Raw genomic sequence first — 23930 nt, 5'->3', positions numbered from 1 at the left:
ATAAGATTTTGTATTTTACTATATCGCACGCTGACTGGCATTATTAGATAGCCAATCGCGTTCAAAGCGCTGGCATCCCCAGTTAGCAGGAGGTCCTGGAGGACAAGGTCTGCTTCTATTCGTCCACGCTGCCTCTCACATTGAAGACAGCAGATGCTTAAAATATTTGATTGTTTGTGTAATGCCACCAGCAAATAACCTTCAATCACGAATTTGATTTTGTGATACAGTATATGAAATGTAAAACATAAATCTATCTCTGTATTATTTTATGCCTTATATTCTGCAATTCCTGACAACAAATGAGGGTCTTTGTGCTGGGGACGCGGGGTACCGGCTCTAGGGGAAACCGGATAAATGTTAAGACACATCAGGCCAATGAAACTTCGCCTCCATGAAATTAAAATAAACCGGATTATTGACAGCGTGCCTAAGCAGTAAAGGACAGGCTTCATTTAATAACCAGAACTAGGACGCGTTTTAAAGCGTCTGGAAGTCTGGGTCTTAGCGGTGATTGCTGCGGCGGCTCTGTTTTGTGGCACTTCGGGAATCTGCGCCAGCTCTTGGCGAGCACGCGCCCCGTGCGCGCTCAGGCTCAGGCTCAGGCTCAGAGACTACCGCGCGCAGGGCCGTCAGGGCGGCTCCTCGCCAGCAGAGGGCGCCGGGCAGCGCCGCTCCTCGGGGCGCGCGCGGACGCTCTCCCAGCATGCCTCGCTCCCGTCGACGTCGACCCGGAAGCTGTCGCCGGCGGCCGGCCGGCGGTCAGTCTTCACACAGGCCCGGCTACGGAGCGCAGTCGCCCAGGTTTACGGCGGCAGAGGGCCGAGGCTCCCGGAGAGGACCGCGATGAGTCCACTTCAGGTCGGGGCTGAGTGTGGGCGCGCGGTTCCCGGCGGCGTGTGACCCAGTCTTCGCCGGCCGCTGCCCTCTGCGTGTGTAAGTGTCCGTGGGCCCCAGGGCCCTGCAGCGCCCGCCCGGAGGCCCCGAAGAGGCCTTCCGCCTGGGGCAATATGAAGGCCGCAGAGTTTTCCTCCAAAGCCACACCTCAGCTGGAAGGGGCGAGTTCGAGGGCTCTGTTAGTGGTAGCCATGGGGAGAGGCGGAGCTGCAGCTGTCGCTTTGCAGTGCCTGTAGGACTTTGAGGGCCCGGAGCCCCGGTTCCCTGAACAGCACCCAGATCGTCCCATATCTGAGACACAGTTCATGCCCCCCTTCCCTAACTCTGAAGTAAAATCTTGAGGGCTGTCATCTGGGGAAGCCACCTTGTCCGTTCAGCCATGAAGACAGAAACAGTGCTACCGTTCCAGGAAACTCCAGCTGGATCGAGCTGTCACCTCAATAACCTGTTGAGTAGCCGGAAGCTGATGGCTGTGGGGGTCTTGCTTGGCTGGCTCCTGGTCATACACCTTCTGGTCAACGTGTGGCTGCTGTGCCTTCTGTCTGCATTGCTAGTGGTGCTGGGAGGATGGCTGGGCTCCAGCCTCGCTGGAGTGGCTTCAGGTCGACTGCATCTGGAACGCTTCATCCCATTGGCCACCTGTCCTCCATGCCCTGAGGCAGAAAGGCAGCTGGAACAGGAGATCAACCGCACCATCCAGATGATTATTCGAGATTTTGTGTTATCTTGGTACCGTTCCGTGAGCCAGGAGCCAGCCTTTGAGGAAGAAATGGAGGCAGCCATGAAAGGGTTGGTCCAGGAGCTTCGGAGAAGGATGAGCGTGATGGACAGTCATGCTCTTGCCCAGAGTGTTCTGACTCTCTGCGGTTGTCACCTGCAGAGCTACATTCAGGCAAAGGAGGCCACTGCAGGGAAGAATGGTCCAGTTGAGCCTTCCCACCTCTGGGAGGCTTACTGCCGGGCGACTGCCCCACATCCTGCTGTGCACAGCCCCAGTGCTGAAGTCACCTATACACGTGGCGTTGTGAATTTGTTGCTTCAAGGGCTGGTGCCCAAACCCCACTTGGAGACTCGTACCGGACGCCATGTAGTGGTCGAACTCATCACATGCAATGTAATCTTACCACTGATCAGCAGGCTGTCAGATCCTGACTGGATCCACCTTGTACTCGTGGGTATCTTTTCCAAGGCCAGAGATCCAGCACCCTGCCCAGCCAGTGCCCCCGAACAGCCCTCAGTGCCCACATCTCTGCCACTGATTGCTGAGGTAGAGCAGCTTCCAGAAGGGAGAGCTTCTCCAGTAGCAGCCCCAGTATTCCTAAGTTACAGTGAGCCAGAGGGTTCTGCAGGCCCCTCTCCAGAGGTTGAAGAAGGCCACGAAGCTGTAGAGGGAGATTTGGGTGGGATGTGTGAAGAAAGAAAAGTAGGAAACAACTCATCTCATTTCCTACAGCCAAATCTTCGAGGTCCCCTGTTCTTATGTGAAGACTCAGAGCTGGAGTCTCCGCTGTCTGAACTGGGCAGAGAAACCATCATGCTCATGACTCCAGGCCGCTTTCTCTCTGACAGGATTCAGGATGCCCTGTGTGCCCTAGAGGGTTCCCAGGCTCTGGAACCCACAGATGGTGAGGCATCTGAAGGAGCAGAGGCTGAGGAGGGTCCAGGGACAGAAACAGAGACAGGCCTGCCGGTCTCCACACTGAATTCCTGCCCAGAGATCCACATCGACACAGCAGACAAGCAGATAGAACAAGGAGATGTTACCGCCTCTGTTACAGCTTTGCTGAAGGGGCCAGAAAAGACCTGCCCCTCACGGCCGTCATGCTTAGAGAAGGATCTCACCAATGATGTGAGCTCTCTTGATCCTACTCTGCCACCAGTTCTGCTTTCCTCCTCTCCACCTGGTCCTCTCAGCTCAGCCACCTTCAGCTTTGAGCCCCTAAGCAGTCCCGATGGTCCAGTTATCATCCAGAACCTTCGTATCACTGGCACCATTACAGCCCGAGAGCACAGTGGCACTGGATTCCACCCATACACACTCTATACTGTGAAGGTAACAGGATTAAAGCTGTGGGTGCTCACCCGGGATAGGAGTGGGTTTGGAAGGCAGTCATGAAGCAAATGTTCTTGGGGGAGAGATGCTGTTAGTTTGAAGTGGTTCTTTCAATAGGCATCTATCTGTGAATGGTCTGAAGCTAATATGTAAGGCAGAGTAGCGTTTATCCTGTACTCACACAAACAATCCTGGACCCTCAGGGCTGCTAGAATGCTGAGGGTTATATTTTCAGTGGTTCCCAAACTTGGCTGCACCTCAAAATCACTTGAGCTGCCTTTCAGATATACAGATTCTGACAGACTCTGTTGGATTCTGTATGAGAATTTCTAAGGAGGGGTCCCTGGATTCTCTATTTTATTTATTTTATATTTCAAATAGAACTCTCCAGATAACATGGAGTCAGCCTGTCCTAAGGCCATCTTGGGGGAATTGCCTCTCTAATCCAACCAACTGTCTTCATGTTATCTCTTGTCAAGTTGTTCCCAAGTCTGCTTACACACCTCCAAGAGTCAAAAACTTGCTATCTTCTGAGATAGACATAGGTAAATAACCTACCTTCCTAAAACAAAGTACAAAATGTACCAGTATTTTGAAAAAGAAATTAGCAGGGAAGAAGTTTAGAAAGAAAATTCTTGGACAAGATCCTACCCATTGGATTTTACTTGCCTTCCACTTGAATTTCTCTCATTTGAGTCCACAAGCTACCACCAGGGACAGCCTGCTTGCTACACTCCTCCAAACTCCCAATCCAACTAAGAGGGAAAAGACCTTCCTTGATCTGCTCAACACAGCTGCATCATGACATAGCATTTTAGAAAGTAACATTATGACATTTTCAAGTAAGACGGAATGGAAGTAATTAGAAATGCGTATGTGTGAACACACAGACACACACTCCTTATAGGCAAATTGTAGAAGTACAGATGTCTGGTCATAAAATAACTGAGACTAGCCTCAAAGGACTGGTATAACTTTGTTAACATTTTCCTGCCTTTTTGTTCTAATTCTGGATGCCCCTATGCCATGCACCTTTCTCACATTTAAGTGTTGGCTTCTGGTTATTTCATCTTTTTTTAATGACTATTCCAATACTGACATAAAACAGCAGGTTTTTTCCCTCCTCATTAGCAGAAAAATTAAGTTGATGGATAGAATGTTTAAGTTCCCAGTCTTTCTCCCATTATTTGTTCTTTTTTGTTGTTGGCTAGATTTTGACATCTGCTACTGCTTCAATTAAGCATTAGAAAAGACTAAAGTAAAAAATGAGAACGAAATCATATAGCCAATTATGAGTAGTTTGAAATTGGGTTTAGATTTTTATATGGACATATAACTGATTTTAAATTGTATATCGATATTATTATACTTTCTGATAGTAAACAGTTTTCGGTTTATGTGATGGAAGTAACCATAACGGTGTTGAAAATTGGCCCTCGAGGAGCAGCATATTCCACAGAAAGCCTCATAGTTCCAAATGCTCCAGGCTTGAGAGCCCCACCCTGAATGCCACCTGTTGCTCTTACTTGGTCTTTCCTTCTCAGTGCTGTTCTGAGGGACTGCTTTGCTCACATCAGCTCATAATGAATACCCTGTCTCCAGAAAACTGTAAAGCCCCAGCCACAACTCCCACCAACAAGGAGGTAGTTTTTTCCACCTCTTGCCCACAGTATACCTCAACCAAAAATTAATAGCCCATTCCTAATGAGAAGGCGCACATATATACTTCTCCCACAGCGTTTCATTGTGTCTTAACTACCCTGTCAAGAAGTGTGCCCCCATGCTGAGTTGCAGATTCCATGTCATCCGTGGCCCTGTCAAGAAGTGTGCCCCCATGCTGAGTTGCAGATTCCATGCCATCCGTGGTATTCACTCTTTGGGGAACATGAGATATAAGTCGTCTTTTCCACATACCAGCCGTCTAAGCTTAGGAAGACAGTGGACTTTGACCCCTTATCACATCTCCAATTTTCATATGACTTCTGTGATACAGATGATATGTACTTAGGAAAAATTCAGTTTAGCTCTAAGAATAAAAATTAGGAAAATTAATCTGCCTGAAACAAAACAAATACCCTTTAATTTATTCCAGATAAACAAATGATTTTTATCTGCTGTTTGGATTACTTGTTCTTCCCTTAACTAATATAAATAATCATGGGAGAGTATAATGGAAAAATGGTTTGCCCCTTATGATGTTTAGCCCTGTAATTTAAAGGTGATAGAGGCAGTATCATTTTTATGGATGTTATGCCTTCTATTCAAATATTCATTTGAAAAACAGTTATGTAGCCATTTTTATAAGTAAAGAAAGTATCTGGGAGAGGGAGCTTTCAGATGAAAGTAGTAGTGCGGAGGAGGGAAACTTATTTCTGACTTTCTAAGCAATTAGATATAGGAGGTTCTGGAACAGAATAGGAACATACTCTTCCCTTTGTTCTTAGTTTCGTACTCTTGCTATGTGGCCATTGACCAAGTAGTCAGTAAAGCCAGAATAGAAGATTGCTGAAACCCAGCTGATTCAGTCAATCAATTTGTTCATTGAACAGTACGAGACAGCCCTTGACGGTGAAAACAGCAGCGGCCTGCAGCAGCTGGCCTACCACACTGTGAATCGTCGCTATCGGGAGTTCTTGAATCTGCAGACCCGTCTGGAGGAGAAACCAGATCTACGAAAGTTCATCAAAAGTCAGGAGTTTCCCCAGCCCCTACTGCCCGCTTGCTTCCCACGTCGAGCCACCCTGATTGGCCTGTTGGTTTATGGGAGGGATCGGGGAGGAGAATGCCGTTTCAAGGTTCTCTGCTCCTTGGATTTGCTTCAGGAGTTTTGAAGTTTAGTGCTGGACAGCAGCAATCACATTCTTTCAGAGGTAGTCCTTTACTGCCAACTGCTTTGTTTTGGAGCCCCATCTAGTTTAAGATTAAAAAATAAGTGTTCACATTTCCACCTGTGCCTGTAAGTTGGTGTGAGGAGTTAAATTAACTTTTCCAGATTCATAGATTGGTGGTTCTTAAATATTAAAATATTACACAGAAGTTGTTGCCACCTTCTTTCCTTAACACCCAGATCTTTTGTGTGCTGTTTGACAACTCTCAGGCGTGGGGACCTTTTTTTTTTTTTTTTTTTTTTTTTTTTTTTGACATGGAGTCTCGCTCTGTCCCCCATGCTGGAGTGCAATGGTGCAATCTCGGCTCACTGCAACCTCCGCCTCCCAGGTTCAGGCGATTCTCCTGCCTCAGCCTCCAGAGTAGCTAGGATTACAGGCGCCCGCCACCACGCCTGGCTAATTTTTGTATTTTTAGTAGAGATGGGGTTTCACCATGTTGGTCAGGCTGGTCTTGAACTCCTGACCTCAAGCAATCCACCCACCTCGGCCTCCTAAAGTGCTGGGATTACAGACGTGAGCTACCACGCCCAGCCAAATATTTTTTAATGTAATAAAATTTCACTCTTAAGAATTAGTAGGCCGGGCGCAGTGGCTCACGCCTGTAATCCCAGCACTTTGGGAGGCCGAGGCGGGCGGATCACGAGGTCAGGAGATTGAGACCATCCTGGCTAACATGGTGAAACCCCATCTCTACTAAAAATACAAAAAATTAGCCGGGCGTGGTGGCGGGCGCCTGTAGTCCCAGCTACTCGGGAGGCTGAGGCAGGAGAATGGCGTGAACCTGGGAGGCGGAGCTTGCAGTGAGCTGAGATTGCGCCACTGCACTCCAGCCTGGGCGACAGAGCGAGACTCCGTCTCAAAAAAAAAAAAAAAAAGAATTAGTAACTGGTTACTTTGTTTTTTAAAAATGGTGATGATTACCCAAATAGTTGAATAAGTTTGGGCATAAATTATGTATTTTCTTTCTTAACACAATAGCTAATACTGAGCCAAGCTTGAAAATACGCGCCAGGTTCTCTCCTAAGCACTTTACACGTGTTAGCTCTTTTAATGCTCCCATCAGCCTATGAGATAGGTGCCCTCATTATCCTCATCTTGTAGAAGAGAAACAGAGTCAGAAAGATAACACAAATGGCCTAAGATCATCATTATAGTAGGGATTGAGCCCAGATTTAAACTTCGGTCTCTGGACTTCAGAGCCCTCTCTTGTAACAGTTTAGTGTTATATGGATCATATGGATCGTATGTATATTTGGAAGTCCTGAAATTGTTTTTTTTAATCCAAGGAAATATATTCAATAGTTCTGTTTTCTTTATATGTTTTATATGGAATAGCTCTCTGTGAATGTTAAATGAGTGAATATTTTGATTTCTTTTTTGGAGATGTGAAGGGTCCTAAAAAGCTCTTTCCAGATCTTCCATTTGGAAACATGGACAGTGACAGAGTAGAAGCCCGTAAGAGCCTCCTAGAATCATTCCTAAAGGTCAGCATCCTTCTCTTTTGGCCTTGTTCTCACTTTAACCTGGGTGTCTAACCCCAGAACACCCAAGCCAAGGTGGAGAGATTTGGGGACTGGAATTTCTCTTTAAAACTTGTGTGTGTTTTACTTTTGCAGCAACTCTGTGCCATTCCGGAGATCGCTAACAGTGAGGAGGTGCAGGAGTTCCTTGCTCTGAACACAGATGCTCGTATTGCCTTTGTCAAGAAACCATTTATGGTCTCTAGAATAGACAAGGTACCAGCAGGGCCACTGTGCTCAGCTTTAGTTTTGATCTATAAATGGGGAGGATTCATCAGAATGGAGGCAGTCCTTGAAAAATAAGAGCAGTAGGGTGTGGGAAGGGGCAGCACAGAGCCGTCAATAGAACATGGACTTAAATTGTCAAGACCTGTTGCCAAATATTGGTTGAATCATCAGCTTGCTGAATCACAGGAAACAGCTGCTGGGAAACAGTACCCCAACACTCTTAAGTGTACACATATCTCCTGGGGGTATTATTATATTGTTGTACTGTTGGAGGCATGTAAAGATCGATCTGTGTCTTCACAGATAGCTGGCATGAGGGGTGGTCTTTCAGAGGGTAAAGTTCATTTCCAGTGTTGGGTCACCCAGGAAAGAGAGCCTAAGACGACCTGAGGCTGGATTTAGAGTGGTGTCATGGTTCTCTGCTAGAGAACAGAGTATGGAGAGAATTGTATCTTTTTCAAGAGGTTATCTCAGCACCTATGGAGATGGTGGAAGAAGGACATTTGTGTAACATGTCAGAGCTTGTAAGCAGTGATTACCAACTGATACGAGCATCTCTGGGGCAGAAGTCTGAGGCTTATGTTTATCAAAAGTCATGTGTGTTTTATAGGGTTGGGAAACACTGACGCATTGGCGGAAGAGTAGCCTCCCTCTTCTCATCTAGGCTTGGAGCAACAAATAAAATAGAATTTCATGTAGTAGGTGTTAGGGGATATCCACTGCTATGGAAAAAACTACAAACTAAAAAGGGATCAACTGGGTAAATGCCCAGAGTTCCATGCAGATATCATTCATCCATTATTTCCACATCTACTTACTGGATGCCTGTTTTGAGCCAGACACTCTACTAGCTGCTGTTCATACATCAGTGAATGAGACAGATGAGGACCTCCCCACCCTCACAGACTACAGTTCTGTGATCCTGGAGAACAAGTTGTATTTTCTAAGCTGCATTATCTAAATTCATGCATCCTCAAGTGTTCTTTCCCTGGTTTGTTCTCCCCCAGTCTTTACTGTAGTCTGCTGACCACTCTCTTCAGCCTTGTCTTGGCTATGCTAGCTTACTCCTTATGGAGGAATACCACAAGAATGAGTCAAAGAAGGCATGGTGCTGCTCTGAGCCAGCAGTGTTAGTTAGCAAGAAGCACCAGAGGAAGAGTAAATGTTTCGTTCTGTTTCTTTGATAGTTTAAGGTTTTGCTTGTACATTGTCCTTTTTAGCAAATATCTGTATGTCATTTTGCCATTCTGAAGAAATGGAGTTATTCTTAATCTTTAGTGAGGATTATTTTATTTGGTCTTTATGAGTAGATAAGTTATAACAACTCAACTCCAGATATCTTAATTTTGACCTGAGTGATCTTTGTTATTCTTTCTGTACCTAAAGAAGAGAAATTGTTTGAATTGACTAGAAAAACTGATTGTTTGCTCTGTGTAAGTTACTCTAAGCATGTTAATGTTACTATGCCCCTAAACTGTTATTTTTATTTTTGATCATCTTCTTCACTCTTCCTTTCTCTTTATACTCCTACCTATGTACTTCCACTGATGCACATCTTGATGAAGGTGTTACCGATTTGGAAACTAGAAATCACCTTTTTACTTAAAAAGAAAGAAATTGAAAAATACATCACCAGCCCGCAGAACTCAGGTTTTTATTTCTCTCACTATTGGTTTTGGCTTCTTTTCCCATGGCGTTGTTTGTTTTACTCCTCAAGGAAAGAGATTTTTATGGCCATGGAAAAAAGGAAAGATAGTTGTCACTAAGTCATTAGCTGGTATTCGACCTTCCTACTGGATAAGGCTTTGCTAGATAGCCTGGCCCCTCTCCTTGTCCTGTTGCATAAAGTGCTGTGAGGCGACTGCTCGCTTGGCGGTTTCCATCTGTGGATGTGGATGGACTGACCCTGCACCTCTGACCCCTGCAGATGGTGGTGAGTGCCATTGTGGACACCTTGAAGACAGCGTTTCCTCGCTCTGAACCCCAGAGCCCCACAGAGGAGCTGAGTGAGGCCGAGACCGAAAGCAAGTCCCAGACAGAAGGCAAGAAGGCTAGCAAGTGAGAAGCCCTCAGTTACCCAGGGACCTTTCCCCAGTTCTCAAATTGATCCCCAATCCTCAGCCAACACTCACCCTATTCTCAAGCCCTAGAGGAAAGGAGGTGGGTCAGACATACCAGTTTTTAGGCAAAGCTAGACCCCAGGCTCCTCAGTTTTCCACCCGGAGGAGCCTGCGGTGCTGCAGAGGCAGCACTGCTGAATGTTTGGTTTTGCCATGGGAACCTGGGGCCCAACTGACCAGGGATGTTTGACTAGGAGGAATATTCTCTTTTGACTAGGATATTCTCTTTCCTCTTTTCCTGGAAAATTGAGATGTTTCTTTCTTACTAAGAATTAATGCTTATAACTGATCTCTGTTTGCTATCATTTCTGGAAATCTTGGCTCAGAAGTTGCATATATTAGCAATAAACAGGAAAGGGTTAGAATGGAAACCTGCAGGGCCTATTTTAGTAACTGGTTGACTACTGCTACTCTTTCCTGCACTAGCGCCCTAGCTGTTCCCTGGCAGCATTCAAAGCCAACATGTGGCAAGCAAGGGCACCACATGTACCCTTACTGGAAATTTCGTCTATATCTGGGTCCTTATGAAGAAAGAGAGAGCGTGTGTGTGTGTGTGTGTGTGTGTGTGTGTGTGTGTGTCTGTCTCTGTGCTTATGTTTCATGGGCCAGCAATAACAGACTCACAGTACCTAACCTTTTCTTAACTGGGCCCATATATTGAGGGATGACCATGATACCTCTGCTTATGAGTCTCTGTCCCTTGAAACATTGATGTTATCACTTGCAGTTCCTTTTCTGGTTTTATTTGGAACACAAGGGGAATAAATGGATGTCCAAAAAGGATACACCATGAATAGCAATAATGAAAACTTGCTGTATGCCACCTGTCTGTTTAATCTTCAGCAAATTTTTAATGAGTGCCTATTATGTGTGAGCTAATCTATCCTGTGGGAATATAACCATAATACACACTGATGCCAGTTTTACTTAGCAGAAGCCATTTCACAAGTGCACTGTAGACATAGCTTAGTGTATGCGTTAACATTATCTATCAAGAATTGCCAGAATATACATTGTTTGGGGGATTGCAGGGCCGAGTCTTTCCTGGCAGCTCTGACCACAGTAAGCTCCCCAGAATAAGTATGGATATTCTTGTTGTGATTTATTATCAATACTTGCCAGCCCTTAGTGTGAGGCTCAAGGCCGTAAATTACATCCTGTTTCTGCTCTTTGTTTCTGTACCAGGTCCAGGCTGAGGTTCTCATCCAGTAAAATTTCTCCAGCACTAAGTGTGACTGAAGCACAAGACAAGATTCTTTATTGTCTCCAGGAAGGCAATGTGGTAAGAACCAAAACCCAGAGAATGTGAGGCAAAAATATCTGAGATGTTGGTCCTGCAGTTACAGGCAGTTGAGATATTCTCTAAAGTCAGAAATGTCCTGCTAAATGACTTAATCAACGTTTGGATCTCCAGCTTTTATGCTAAAAGTATTTTCTCTAAGTGGTTTGGAATTCCTACCAGTTCTGGGTTGGCAGGTTGGCTTCTCAAGCATGGTGGGTTTCGGATAATGGATGACAAGATAAGAAAGAAAGCTAGTTCCTGGAAAAAAAAAATGGATGACCAAAAATGTGTGCAGAAATGATAATCCCAGGGCAGGCCTGTTTTACTTGCAACTTCGGTAAAAAATAAAATCTTTCCTAAAGGAGTCATAGCATCAGTTGGGTTTTATACCCAAGGTACTTATGCAGGGGAGAGGCAGGGAAACCTAGAGTGCTGCATTTGCTCCCCTACTGTCAGCATTCCATATGTGATATGCCACTGACTATTTCTTAGGAGTCTGAGACTCTATCCATGTCTGCGATGGAATCTTTTATTGAAAAACAGACAAAGTTACTGGAAATGCAGCCAACAAAAGCCCCAGAAAAAGATCCTGAACAACCTCCCAGAGGACGTGTGGACAGTTGTGTGTCAGATGCAGCTGTGCCAGCCCAAGACCCCAGCAACAGCGATCCAGGTGAGTGGCGAGGTCTCTGCTCCCATGGAGAAGGGAGCCAGGGTGGCATCCACTTGGTACTTGGGATAGTTGGAGTATGTAACTTTGATTTCTGTTCCATTCAGCTGAGCATGCCATGTGTTGAACTCCAGTGTTGGAGGTGCTGTGTTGGGGCACAGAGTTGAGTAGGACATAGTTGCCACAGCGGAATCAAGCAGCAGAACAGGGCACAAACACAGGAAGTTCTAATCCAGCAGGATGAGATCATGCTGATAATATTGATAGCTCATTAAACTTATTTTTGGCATATCAGACTCTTGCATTTCTTAGAAACTTTCTTCCCTTAGTGTCTCAGTTTCCTGGTTTCCTTCATGCCTTTCTCATGGCTTCTTAGTGCACTCTGTTGGCTCCATGATCCACCTGCCAGAGCTTGATTTTTGGCTCGCTGTCCTTATTCTACACACTCTTCCAGGGTGACTCCAGCTGCAGTGTTGGCTTCAGCTCTAACGTGTGTGGTGATGCCTTAAACATTGAATATTGTATATCTTCACTTGGATATACCACAGGGCAACTGAAATGTAACGTGTTCAAGATGGAAATTGTCTTTTTTCCCCAGATCTATTCTTTTTATCTTTATTTACTGCCATGGCAGATGATACCACCTAGTTACCCAACATAAAGTAGGGAGGGAGAAGAGGTGAAAGCTTTACTTCCTCCTTATATGCATTGGAGGCAGAGCAATTTTGCCTTCCAGGAGAAGAATAGCAGATGTGTACTCTATAGAAGAAAAATTCAGAGCCCTAGATATTAATCAGTATGGTTACTGAACAAGAACTTAAAATGAGTATATCAGTTCCATCAAGATAAAGCCCTCTGTTAAGAATAAAAGATCACAAAATCTTGGATTCAAAACTGGGGGAAAAGCTGATTTCACTATTCTTTCTGAGGTGCCCATGAACAAATCACCTGACATCTCTTCTGAGGGCCTCAATTTAAGTCTGTGAAAAATGGGGTTGACAGCCCCATCCCTTCACACATCTCACAGTTAACTAAATGAAGTGATATGACAGTGAAAGCATCAGAGAACTCTAAGAGACTGTAAAGATGGTGGGGGGCAGGGGCAGTGTGGTAAGAATATCATTCTAGGCAAAGTCCAGCCTGTACATGTTGAACATCATATCTCTAGAGGGATGGTTTAGGCCTGAAACCCTTCTTGTATCTCTGAGAGACTCAAAATGCTCATATGATTATAAAAAAAAAAAAAATCTACCATTTTCTTTAAGGCGACTGACTTGGTGGTACCTTGTTTGCTTTCTTATTTTTCACTGCTGTAACTAATTGTTACCACATGGTGGCAGCTCCAAGCAAATGCTAAACCTGAGAGAATCATACAATTGAGGACTAAGGCTCAGGATGATGCTGTCTCCCAAGGAATGCAATATCCCATCTTTGAGAAGATGATTAGAAATCACACAACATATCAGCTCCCAATCCTTGCAATACAAACAGAAAAGAAAATATGTATTATATAGGGTTAAGAGGGAAGTATGATTCAGTTCTAGTAGATCTGTCCAAATCAGAAGTCATTCATGTTCAAGGAGAGCTTGGGCAAGGTGACCCAGAGAATATCCGTTTGTCCTACACTAACAAAGTCATTGTTGATATTACTTATAATATTAATCACAGCAGTGACACCAGATATCTCAGATCCATTCTGTAACATCACATACTTGGAGGCAAATCAGACGTGACATTGGAACCCCAGGACAGGTTTAAACAACACATGCTTCCTTCCACAAAATACATTTGTTCAGGAAACCTTAGTTTAGCATGGGTATAAGCTCATTTGTGGCCCTTACAGTCTTTGAAACAGGAAAGAATGTAGTAATTGTTATGGCATTTTACCAGAGGTGTGGTGTTCTTCCTAGAACCACATGTTATCTCAAAATCAGACTGAAGCCTCCTAAATCCTAACCCCACAGCTCTGTGTAACGGAGGTTTTTCAGGAAAGTGAATGCCAACTCTTTCCCCACTTCTGCCACGGTGTTTCCATAATGCTTTGTGGGGGCGAGTGGAATGCAAGGTTGGAAAGAGAGGAGGCCTTGCCAGTTACACTTAGTCACTAGTTGTGATTTTCTTTGGAACAAAGTATTCAGCATCCTGGGGAAATACAGAAGAAATAGAAACTAAGCAGACAAAATAAGTGCGTGTGTGTGTGTGTATATATATATATATATATATATATATATATATATACACACACATATATATTTAGAAGATATATATATAATTAGAAGATATATATATATCTTTTAAAAACATAGAAACATTTATTAGGTTACAATATCAGGAACATTAATAAAAATTGTAAAGAAATGCTGAGCCTGTCACTGAACCTTCTAGATATGAGTTAAACCTCTTTTGATTTGAGTGTAGAGGGATTGCAAAAATACCAGATGATTGGCATGAAGGTAGAGAGACACAGGTGCCACCAGTACCTTGAAAGATGTTCCTCAAGTATGGGTCTCTTCTGATGCCATTTTATCCCTCAGGAACAGAGACAGAGTTAGCTGACACAGCCCTGGATCTGCTCCTCTTGCTACTAACAGAACAGTGGAAATGGCTATGTACCGAAAACATGCAAAAGTTTCTTCGTCTTATCTTTGGGACCCTAGTTCAAAGGTAAGACTGCTGAATTCTCCCTCACATCAGAATCTCAAGTTGCAGAGAAGGTGGATGCGATGCTGAATAGTGTCCAGGGAATCTGCAGCCGTAAGAGAAGATAGATTCTCTGTTACGGGGGTTACAGGGATGAAAAATGCCTTGAGAGTATCAGAAAGCTTTTATTAACTACCTTGTTGTCTACAATTTGAAAGTATCTGGTTCTGTAAGACTTCTGGCATAATGTACTGAGTTGCAGACACTGTGTGTGATCCTAAAATACTTAGCTGAACTCTTCCTCCTCTCAGTTTTCCACCCAGTTATATCCTCCAGCCCTGCACCTCTCACTTGGTTATGGTGGACCTTTGTCTCAACTGACATTATGTCATCACTGTGATGATAAACAGTGGGAAAGAAAAGGAGAAAACAGATCAGTGCTCTTGAAATAAAGATTGTTTTCTCTGAGAGGGGCATAAATATTCACAGCTGAAATACTTACTGACACAAGATGGTAAAGAATAGAGGGAAATTTGGATTTGCAAGTTGGCTTTTCTAATCCAGTCTTTGTAATCCTCACACCATTTGATCTCCTGAAAGATTTGTACACAGGTGGAGTTTTTAGCTGCTGACTTTCTAACTATGGAACTGATGTAAGCTTTGTTAACCTGAAGTAGGCCAGAAACACTCTCTCTGAGCCAGGCAGACACACGTAGTGCTTGGGTTTTGGCTACTCTTGTTTTGAACTCCCTCTTATGAGACGTCCTGGCACATCCCAAAGTAAGAGGAAGCCAAATGCTGACCTTCTCTTAGCATGAGGCTGATGCTAACAGGTCACTCAAAAAATACATCCTTATAAAAAAGAATTATGTATCTATTCTTTACCAAGTCGAAAAGTTATTAACAGCAAGCAATTAAATCTCCCTTTTCTAAGTTACGTAGGATCAAGGAGGTTTAATAAAATTGAATCATAAAGAGACCAAGTGAAAGAAGATGATGCACTTCTATATTTGCTAAGCGCTTATCTATGCCAGCGCCCAATCTCCATTTACATGTATTTTTTTATAGTGGTCAAGTGAGGTAGGTAGCCCCATTTTACAGAATGAGAGAATAGAGCTTGGCAAAGTCAACTAACATGCCCAAGGTCATCATTAGTAGCACACTTAGAATTTTAAACCAGATTTGTACAACTTCAAAGCCAATGTGCTTTTTTCATGTATCTTGTAGCCTTAAGACTGATGTCCAAGTGAAACCTACATATAAAATGCTGACTGCTCTTTGTCCCTTTAAGCTTTTCCCCTTGTTCCTACTCAGTATTCAGCCCTGCCACTAGAGTGCCTTTTTCTGAAAAACAAATCTGAACATATATTCTGCACTTAAAATCTTTCAGTAGTATCCTATTACCTACAAAAGTGGTTTTTCCAATATGTGTCCTAGAGTTCTAGGGTTCTGCAGAAGTGCTTCTGAAGCCAACTTAGAAGCTCAGGGAAAACTGAGTGGACCATGACCCAACCAAAGAAGTTCCACTTTGATCAGTTTAATATACTGGGGCTCTAGGTAACGCTTTGTTTGAAAAGGGGCTCCACTCTGTTTAAAATATGCATTTATTTCTTTATATTAAAATTCCACCTCCTTTCTTACTTGGCATGATCTGGTTTCAGTCTTATTTTTCATTTTCCACCATGTAAATGTCCATCATTGCCTGAATATTCTGTGGTCTTTTACCCCCAGGCCTTTGCTCATCTTCCTGTACCTGCCTTCGAATGGTCTTTCTCTACCTGTTATTTCCCTGTTCCTTCCATGTGTTCCTAACTTTTCCTCTTCTTGTCTGCTTGGCCTACTGCAAAACATTTTTCATATATTAAGCATAAAATGTCATTTATTCTGTGAAACCTTCTGTAGCATCTGCTCTCTTTCCCCCAGAATTAAGGAGTCCTCTTCTCTAACTTGCAAAGTTTTGATAATAATACTTGTCACAGTGTGTTTATATAAATGATCTGCTTTTCCTACACTAGTGGTTGTCAACTGGGGTACACTTTTGTCCCCCAGGGGACACTTGCCATTATCTGGAGATATTTTTTGTTGTCACAACTGGGAAGGAGATGTGGGATGCCTACTGGCATCTAGTGGGTGTAGGCCAAGGATGCTGCTAAACATCCTGCAGCTACACAGGACAGTTTACCATGCCAAACAACGTGAATTATCCTGCCCAAAATATCAGTGTTACCAAGCTTGAGAAACGCTGTGTAGACTATTAGTTCTTTAAGGACCGGAAGTAGCTTTGTCTCCCCAGCAGCTTAAACAGGGCCTGGACATAGTAGGTACTCATTAAATATTGAATAAAGAAATAAACATTTCCCTTCCCAGTACCTTTACACTTGAAAGTATAGTCTCTTTAGTTTTATTCTGTCACCTCTGGATGTCACTAATTAGGCCTTCATTTCTCTTCTTCTTTTTTTGGACTTCCCTTTGCTAATCTTCTAAGTGGTTTAAAAAAACAAAATGAGAAGATCCCAAAACTAGCTAGTATGTGATCTAATATGACCCCTTCTCCTTGAGGTCATTTACATGACAGATTGGTTTCAGAACACAAGAAATTATTCAGTATGAGGATAAAAGTATAGATGAGTTAGGAGAAATTCAAAAAAGATTGAGATCCTTATATAAAAGGGGTAGGAAAAAGTTGACCTGAAGTTTGAATAACTCAGAATACTCAAGGGTTTGGGCTAGTCCAGATAAAGGAGAAATACCTATGTTCTGGGAGTCAGAGAATGATCACAGAAGTACTTTTTCACGTAGCCAGGGCCCTGGGAGATCTAAGGCAGAAAAGTTAAATACGAGGGAAGCAAGCTCCAGGTGCGTGGCAGACATGGAAAAGACAGGGCTCATTTTAGAGTTCAGAGCAGAGGCTGTGAGACTTCTTTCTTTTTCATTTTTCCTATATTGAGGATAAAATGTCAATATATGAAATATCAGTGAGATGGGATTTCATTCTGTCGCCCAGGGTGGAGTGCAGTGGCACTGCAATCATAGCTCACTGTAACCTGCTGGGCTCAAGCCATCCTCCCACCTCAGCCTCCCAGGTAGCTAGGACTACAGGCACACACCACCGTGCTTGGCTAATTTTTTAAATTTTTTGGTTGAGATGGGGTCTCACTATGTTGCCCAGGCAGGTTCCTCACCTTTCCATTCCTATCCCTGACACTCCCCAACTACAACCACGACTCCAATGAGCTGGGTAAAGTCTGGTGAATGCAGACTAGCAAAACCCAGATGTAGCTCATGCCATAAAGGAAATGAGGGAGAGGGCTTACAGCTGAATTTCCCTAGACTTTCTCTTCTCTTCACATTCTGACTTTTTGTTTTTTTGTTTTATCTTATTCTGTTTTATGGAAAAGCATCACTATTGTGATGGGAAAAGTGGGAAAACTCTGAATATATTTGGTGAATTTGAATGAAGCCACTGTGAATATTGTGCGAGAACAGCATTTTGCGGCTCGTTACTTTTGAAAAACTTGTCGGAACTATGGCCTGTTATCTTTGGTTCATTGTACATATTTCCAGGTGAAGATGTTTTATACATGTTCAGTTACCTCATATCCCTTCCTGTCAACAAGTTCTTATATCTAAGAATACAACTTTATCCTTAGCCCATTTGGTTTTGTATTAGCTGCAATGAAAATAGGACCACATCTGGTTAGTAGTCTCCTCACCCAAGCTTCCACAGACTAGAATTAAATGAAGAATCTCATACTTCTCTGTTTGAGGCCATTCATGTATCCCTACAAATCATTTTTCCCATCTTTTTAATGACATTTTTGGCCCTCTTCTGAAGTACCTTATAGCTGGTTTCACAGTTTTCCTGAAGCCTCCTTAAGATAGGAAGCTAGAAGTCATGATATCTAAAGAAAGAACCGGTTCTTCCACCAGAGCTTCCAAAGATCTGGCACTGGTGGCCCATGGTCTCATACCTGCAAGCACCCTGTGCATTATAGACATGGAGCTAACACATTTTAGCATTCAGAGTGTAAATGTTGATAATCTCATCAGCATCAGCACATTTGCTGTCCAGCAAATGTTTATCGAGAGTTGACTTAGCGCAAATACTGTACTGCACACTGTATGCACATGCTGTTCAAAAGCCGCAGTTACTTTTGCACCAACTGAATACCATTTAATTCCTCCAAAAGTCCTGCGAAAGCGGCATTATGACCCTCATTCTAAAGACAAGGAAACTAAGGTTTATAAAGAATGTGGGTTATCTAGTCAAAACCACAGGGTTAATAAATATCACAAGCAGAATTTGAACCCAGGTTTTTCTGATTTATAGCTGTGATGATTGTCTAAATTTCAGGATCAGATCTTTGCCCTGCATTTCAGCAGGATAAAAGCCAACCCAAAAATCTTTGTCTCCAAGTACTGGAGATTATCAGGCAGTTCGTAGAATCCAAACTGCATCTCCGTATCTACACACTTGCAGCTAACCTAAGGGCAGTGCTGCAGTCTAAAGACAGCCCATGTCACTATCCCTGGGACAGTTGCAGGTTTTAATTTTAAAAAGTGGTGTATGCATTGCTGCATGCTTCAGCTTTATTTGCTTTGGTAAGCCAATATGCTTGACATCTCCAGAGCTGCAGCACCTCTCCACTGTACCCCCTGCATCTCCCACAAGAGGCATGATATGAGGTCCCATTGCCTCCCATCCCCGTGACTGCTGCCTAGGAGGCTACATGTTTGTCCTCCCTGAAACCACAGGTAGCTGAGCCATATGCTTTTGCAGGGTACTTGGGTTCTCTTCCTTTAAGTTCCGTGCTTAAAAGAGCAGGATAGTTGGTGTTGGTGCCACACGTGGTACTGCCACTTCTCTAGTTATTTAGAACTCACTGCAGTTTGACCATCAGGGATGCTATAGTCACCAGATTTGAGTGCATCTCCTCCTTAAAATGTCCTCATGTTCCAACCTCCAGTATTATTATCCGCAAGCAGGCAAGTTTATTCCTCTGCTTCCAACTTTGTGTACCCATCTTGCAACTTTAAAAGACCTGTGTACATTACTGCCTTGGACGCCATAGACTTCTGTCAAATTATAAGCACACTCTCTATTCTGCAAAGGAAAAAAAAAAAAAAAACAGAGTAAGTTCGACCTCATAACCCCTCCTTCTAAGCCAAAGTTGGAAGAGCTCTGATCTGAGCCAGGCTTATAAATCTCCGTTGATTGTTGATGATGTGGAGAGAAGTGGGAGGGGAGCTGAAGAGAAGTTAGATGCCCAAAAAAGGCATTGTTAAGTCAAAGGGAAGTCTTGCATGCATGTGCGCCTAACCTCATGTGTCAGCTTCTGTGCTGGGAACATCCAATTATGTAACAAGAAGCACTCCTTATTTGGAATGAGAGACAAAGGGAGGGGAAGGGGAGAGCGGGTAGCAGTCTGAGCCAAGGAGCAAATCCGGCTTGTGCAAACTCTGCTCATGCCCGAAAACAGAAGAAACTTGAAAATATCTCTGCAAACATCAGAATCAGATTTAGCAAATTGGGCAAGTACTCAGAGTTGGACTGGGTTGGAGGGAAAGAGGAGAGATACACTGTGCTGCATTGATGGTAGGGGGTTTGGGGCAGGAAGATCCAGCCAAGGTAAGGGGTAGGATTGGTGTGGAGTCCTGATGGAAAGTGAAGGAATGAGAAGAAGCTGGACCGGTGCCCTGCCTGGACACCCAGAGCAATGCCACGATAAAAAATAGGAACCATGCCAGCAGCAGAATGCGTGAATGCCACGTCCGCGGCGCTGCCCTCCCCATGGCCCCAACGATGGCATCAGACCTGTGTCAAAAGGGCAGCAGACACATTCCTGGCATCTGCGTCAGGATTTCTCAGTTAAAGAGGGAGTGTGTGTGTGTGTGTGTGTGTGTGTGTGTGTGTGTGTGTGTGTCTGTGTGTGTGTTTGTAAGATAGAGACAGAGAGTGTGTGTGTGTGAGTGTTGGGAGCATGTGGGAATGGAATGGCTTGGCAGAAAGCCAGGGGGAAAGGTTCTGGCAGAGGGGAGTGTGAAGTGTGTAAAGTTAGGAAGTATCCAGAGAGGAAGAAGAAAAGAAAGGGTGTGCAGGTTTAAGGAGTCCAACAAGCAGGGGACCCAGGAGAAACTTGATGGCAAGCTCTGGACCTTACACCAGACCTTGGAATCACTTTCTTAGAGAAGATGTCTCTCTCTAAACCATCTCCTAGGAAAGGTCAGGAGAGCTGTGGCAGAGTCTGGGAGCACTGGAGAGTGCTGTGCTGCAAGGCACAACATCCACCTCCCCTAAGGACAGTTGGGAAAGGTTGACCATGAACCCTCTTGCTTCCACTGTTCTCTTAGAACGCTCCAGAATCAAGGTGCTTTCTGAGTGGAACTCTACTTCAAGGGCCTCTTTCTTCGTGGGCATGTCTAACTAGCAGGTGGATAACAGTTCTTTGTGACATTGGTTATTTCTTAAGAGAACCTCCAGGTCTGCCACCAAAAGGGCACGAGTAATTGCAATGGGAAAGGAACTGACGCTTATTACAATATTAATACCAGGAAAGCAGCTATGTACTGTTTATATTAATGTTCAGTTCTATGAGATACACATATAGTTCTACATTTCATAAGTGAAGAAAATTACATTCAGGTAAAATAACGTTCCCAAAATCATAAAAGTCGTAACAACCACACCTTAAGATTCCACTTAAGTCATCCTGGCCTCAGAGCTCATGTGTTTCCCACTGCTCTGCCATGCTTCCCCTCCATGCAAGCTTTCCCACAAAGCAGTGGCCACTGGAATTGGGTTCACCTGAAAGTTCCCTTGCTGTATTCCCATCTAGTCTCTCTTGCTTTCCATCCAGCTGGTCTCAGGGACACACGCATCTGATGGTAGCATATAAATTATTTTTGTCTGCATATTCTGATTTTATTTTTAAAGCACTTCTGAGCCACAGATTGTCTCTTAGCTATCTCTATTTACATCCTATTCACAATCAGGAAAAGATTACCAACGTTAAGACTCAGAGTTTCTCAGGAAGTATAGATTACAATTTTTTCCTTTGCCGTGTAACTTTTTCTTCCAGTTCAGCTCTGATGCCTGGCTATGTCTTATACCCGATCCCTTCCTATGCACAGCTTTTCTAGAAATACGCATACTTTTGCAAGACCCCCAAATACAAAATTAACTCAAGCTCAGTCTTCAGAATTCTCGGTTATTTTCTGGCTCTCCAGTCATTGGCTCGGGCTGTTTTTAGAGGTGCTGAAATTAATTTTTCTCATTGATGGCTTTGCTCAGATTGTACTGTGGCTCCCTGGGAAGGAGTACTGCTTGTCCCAGGCCTCTTCCATTAGGCCATGCCAAAGGGAAGCTCTTGACTTCTATAGACTGGGCCAGGATGGGCCCTAGCAGTTTCCCCTGTCATATGAGTGGTCTGCCTGTCATATTTCTTGGGTATCACTTATTCTACACCCATCTTAGGATGAAGACATCATGCCTTTCCTGTCACATAGTGACAGTCTCTACTGGAGTATATCTTTGAGATTGTAGCAGGTGGAGGGCAGCTGACAGCTGTGTGCCTGTGCATTGCATTTGCATTTCTGTGTGTGTGTGCTCTTGAAGTCTCATATACTCAAATAGAGGTACAAAATTGCTCATTGTAAAAGTTAACAAAAAACAGAATATTATGAGGTATTTAAACCTCAGAGCCTTTTTTTCCAAGTCAGGTTCTTGGTGTCTCTTGCCCATCTGTGACTGCCAACAGGAACCTAAGATTTTGACATTTTGATGACAGCTTTAGAATGTATGTCAGCATCCTGAGGGCAGGGACTGTGTCTTATTTACCATTATATCTTCAACACCCAGCCCCATGCATAGAAGGCACCTAATAAATTTGTGTCAAATAAATGAACACAGAAGATCACACGTCATTCTACTGGAGGCAGTCCCTCTGCTTATCACTATTAAGAATCTTAGGGTTTCCTCAACAGTGCTGGGGGACCAGAAGCAAAATGGAAACTGAGTCTTTCATTCCCTCCACAAAGGGCATACCCAGATCTTCAGTTAATTGGGGAATTCTGATTCCCAGAGCCATGGTACGGCCTAAGCAAAGAGGTTTGGGGGCCCTTCAGGCCATCTCCCATTCTAATGGCTCTCTCCTTTCCAAAGAGTGCAGCGCCCCTCCCCAACCTGGGCCTCCCAGTATGAAGCCCCACCGAGCCTGCCCTCTCTGGAAGCATCTCCTGCTGTTGTACTTTCTCCACCTCTTTCCTTCCACATGGAAAGCGAGAACTTGGACTTTGAAGTCAGATCTGAATTCAGATCTTGCTTTGAGGCTATGTGACTTAGAACAAACCACTTAACTTCCTTTGCCTGTTACTGTCGAAATGGAAATCATAGCCTAGTGCATGAAGTTTTTTGGGGGAATAAGAGATAATTTACAGGTAAATGTTAGGGAGGCTTTATAGAGGAAGGTATAACAGCTAGATCTTGTGAGATAGGTGTCATTTAGACTGGTTTAGGCTAAATAATATTCTAGACACTAAGACATTTTTAAAACAGGAGGAGGGACATTCTACTTTCAAATAATAAGCAACCTGGAATATTTTTAGCCAGCTTCTTTCTGAATGTGTGTTGCTTTTGTTGTTTCAAATAGGTGACAAAAAGCCTACCAAACTGCTGCTGCATGGCATGGGCACAGGAATTCTCTCTCTGGGCACCAGGTGGCGCTGCAGGTTAAACAATACCATTCACTGTCCTTTGAGGAAGACCTGTTTGTTTTGCAGTTATAGGTCCCCTGCCCTGATGTTGATACAGCATATTGAAGCCATTCCCTGGCTTGCTCCACGGTTTAGAGGCCACTTATCTGCCTACTCCTTAGTGCCAGTGACTTTTAGATAAGCCCTGTTTCTTTCATCTTTCACCCTTCTTCCTTCTGCTCTAATGCGTCTTCAGCATATGCTTGCTTCTCCGAGTGGTGTGGATGACCAGAAGTTGCCCCTTTGAGTGGATCCCACCCGTTAAAAATTCAGTGCTGGAGCTGATTCATTCAGAACAGAGTGAGCAGAACAGAGTCTGTGGTGATGAGCCCAGCTAGACATCTGAATTGCAAGAATTTTGTTAATATTCTGTATAAACTACTTGGACCTATATTCAGGGTCTCCTGTGATCCTAAAATCTTATACATTATGTATCACTAAGATGGAGATTGTCAGTGCTGAATAGCCCCGATGTTAGGAATCTTATCAACCTGTTAGATAATCAAGGACATTCCCTATTGCTTTCGGCCATGGATGGAGACCGTTTGGCTCTCCCCCATTAACTTGGTTTTGGAGAAGCAACCATATGTTATTGCTTACTTTTGATCTTTACCTCTGTCCTTGCAGGCTTCTCCAAGTGCCCTTTGGAGAAGTAGAGCTATTTGGTACTGGAGCAGGGAGAGAGTTGGGTAAATTGGTGGGAAATATACTTTAGCTCTAATATAATGCTGGCCCCAAAAGATTTCTCGGAGAGAATTCAGCCTTCCTGGGAGGGAGGCTGGCGTGCAAATGCAGCATCAAGGTAAGTTCCTCAACACCTGCCTCCTCTCTCCCCCAGGTTTCCTTTTTGTTGTTTTTCCAGTTTTATTTATTACTCCTCT

The 23930-nt window shown here is 43.9% G+C and overlaps 1 protein-coding gene and 1 long non-coding RNA gene across 5 annotated transcripts in view; one reads left to right on the top strand and one right to left on the bottom strand.

Moving 5' to 3' along the window:
* The first annotated feature begins 681 nt into the window (after window positions 1-681).
* Window positions 682-23930, top strand: part of SNX19 (sorting nexin 19) — a 41052-nt gene continuing 17803 nt past the window's right edge. Inside the window, exons 1-9 of one of the 4 annotated variants that reach the window (XM_055356613.2) lie at window positions 711-2950; window positions 5500-5638; window positions 7222-7322; window positions 7455-7574; window positions 9514-9644; window positions 10892-10988; window positions 11481-11661; window positions 14193-14322; window positions 15736-15820. In XM_055356613.2, coding sequence (XP_055212588.2) covers window positions 1277-2950; window positions 5500-5638; window positions 7222-7322; window positions 7455-7574; window positions 9514-9644; window positions 10892-10988; window positions 11481-11661; window positions 14193-14322; window positions 15736-15805 — 2643 coding nt within the window. In that variant the 5' untranslated portion in view covers window positions 711-1276 and the 3' untranslated portion in view covers window positions 15806-15820. Of the gene's footprint in view, window positions 2951-5499; window positions 5639-5667; window positions 5821-7221; window positions 7323-7454; window positions 7575-9513; window positions 9645-10891; window positions 10989-11480; window positions 11662-11765; window positions 11948-14192; window positions 14323-15735; window positions 15821-23930 lie in introns of those variants that run through there. The other 3 variants (XM_004052450.5, XM_055356612.2, XM_031016018.3) reach the window with 3 other exon arrangements.
* LOC129525588 (uncharacterized) overlaps window positions 15884-23930 on the bottom strand; it is a 43937-nt gene continuing 35890 nt past the window's right edge. The window contains exon 3 of the long non-coding RNA XR_008669986.2: window positions 15884-19402. This is a non-coding gene — a long non-coding RNA (uncharacterized lncRNA). The remainder of the gene's footprint in view (window positions 19403-23930) is intronic.

Source organism: Gorilla gorilla, chromosome 9 (assembly GCF_029281585.2).
Source record: "Gorilla gorilla gorilla isolate KB3781 chromosome 9, NHGRI_mGorGor1-v2.1_pri, whole genome shotgun sequence".
Lineage (NCBI taxonomy): Eukaryota > Metazoa > Chordata > Mammalia > Primates > Hominidae > Gorilla > Gorilla gorilla.
Note: the sequence above shows the minus strand (reverse complement) of the source record. Positions and strands in the feature narration are given on the sequence as shown.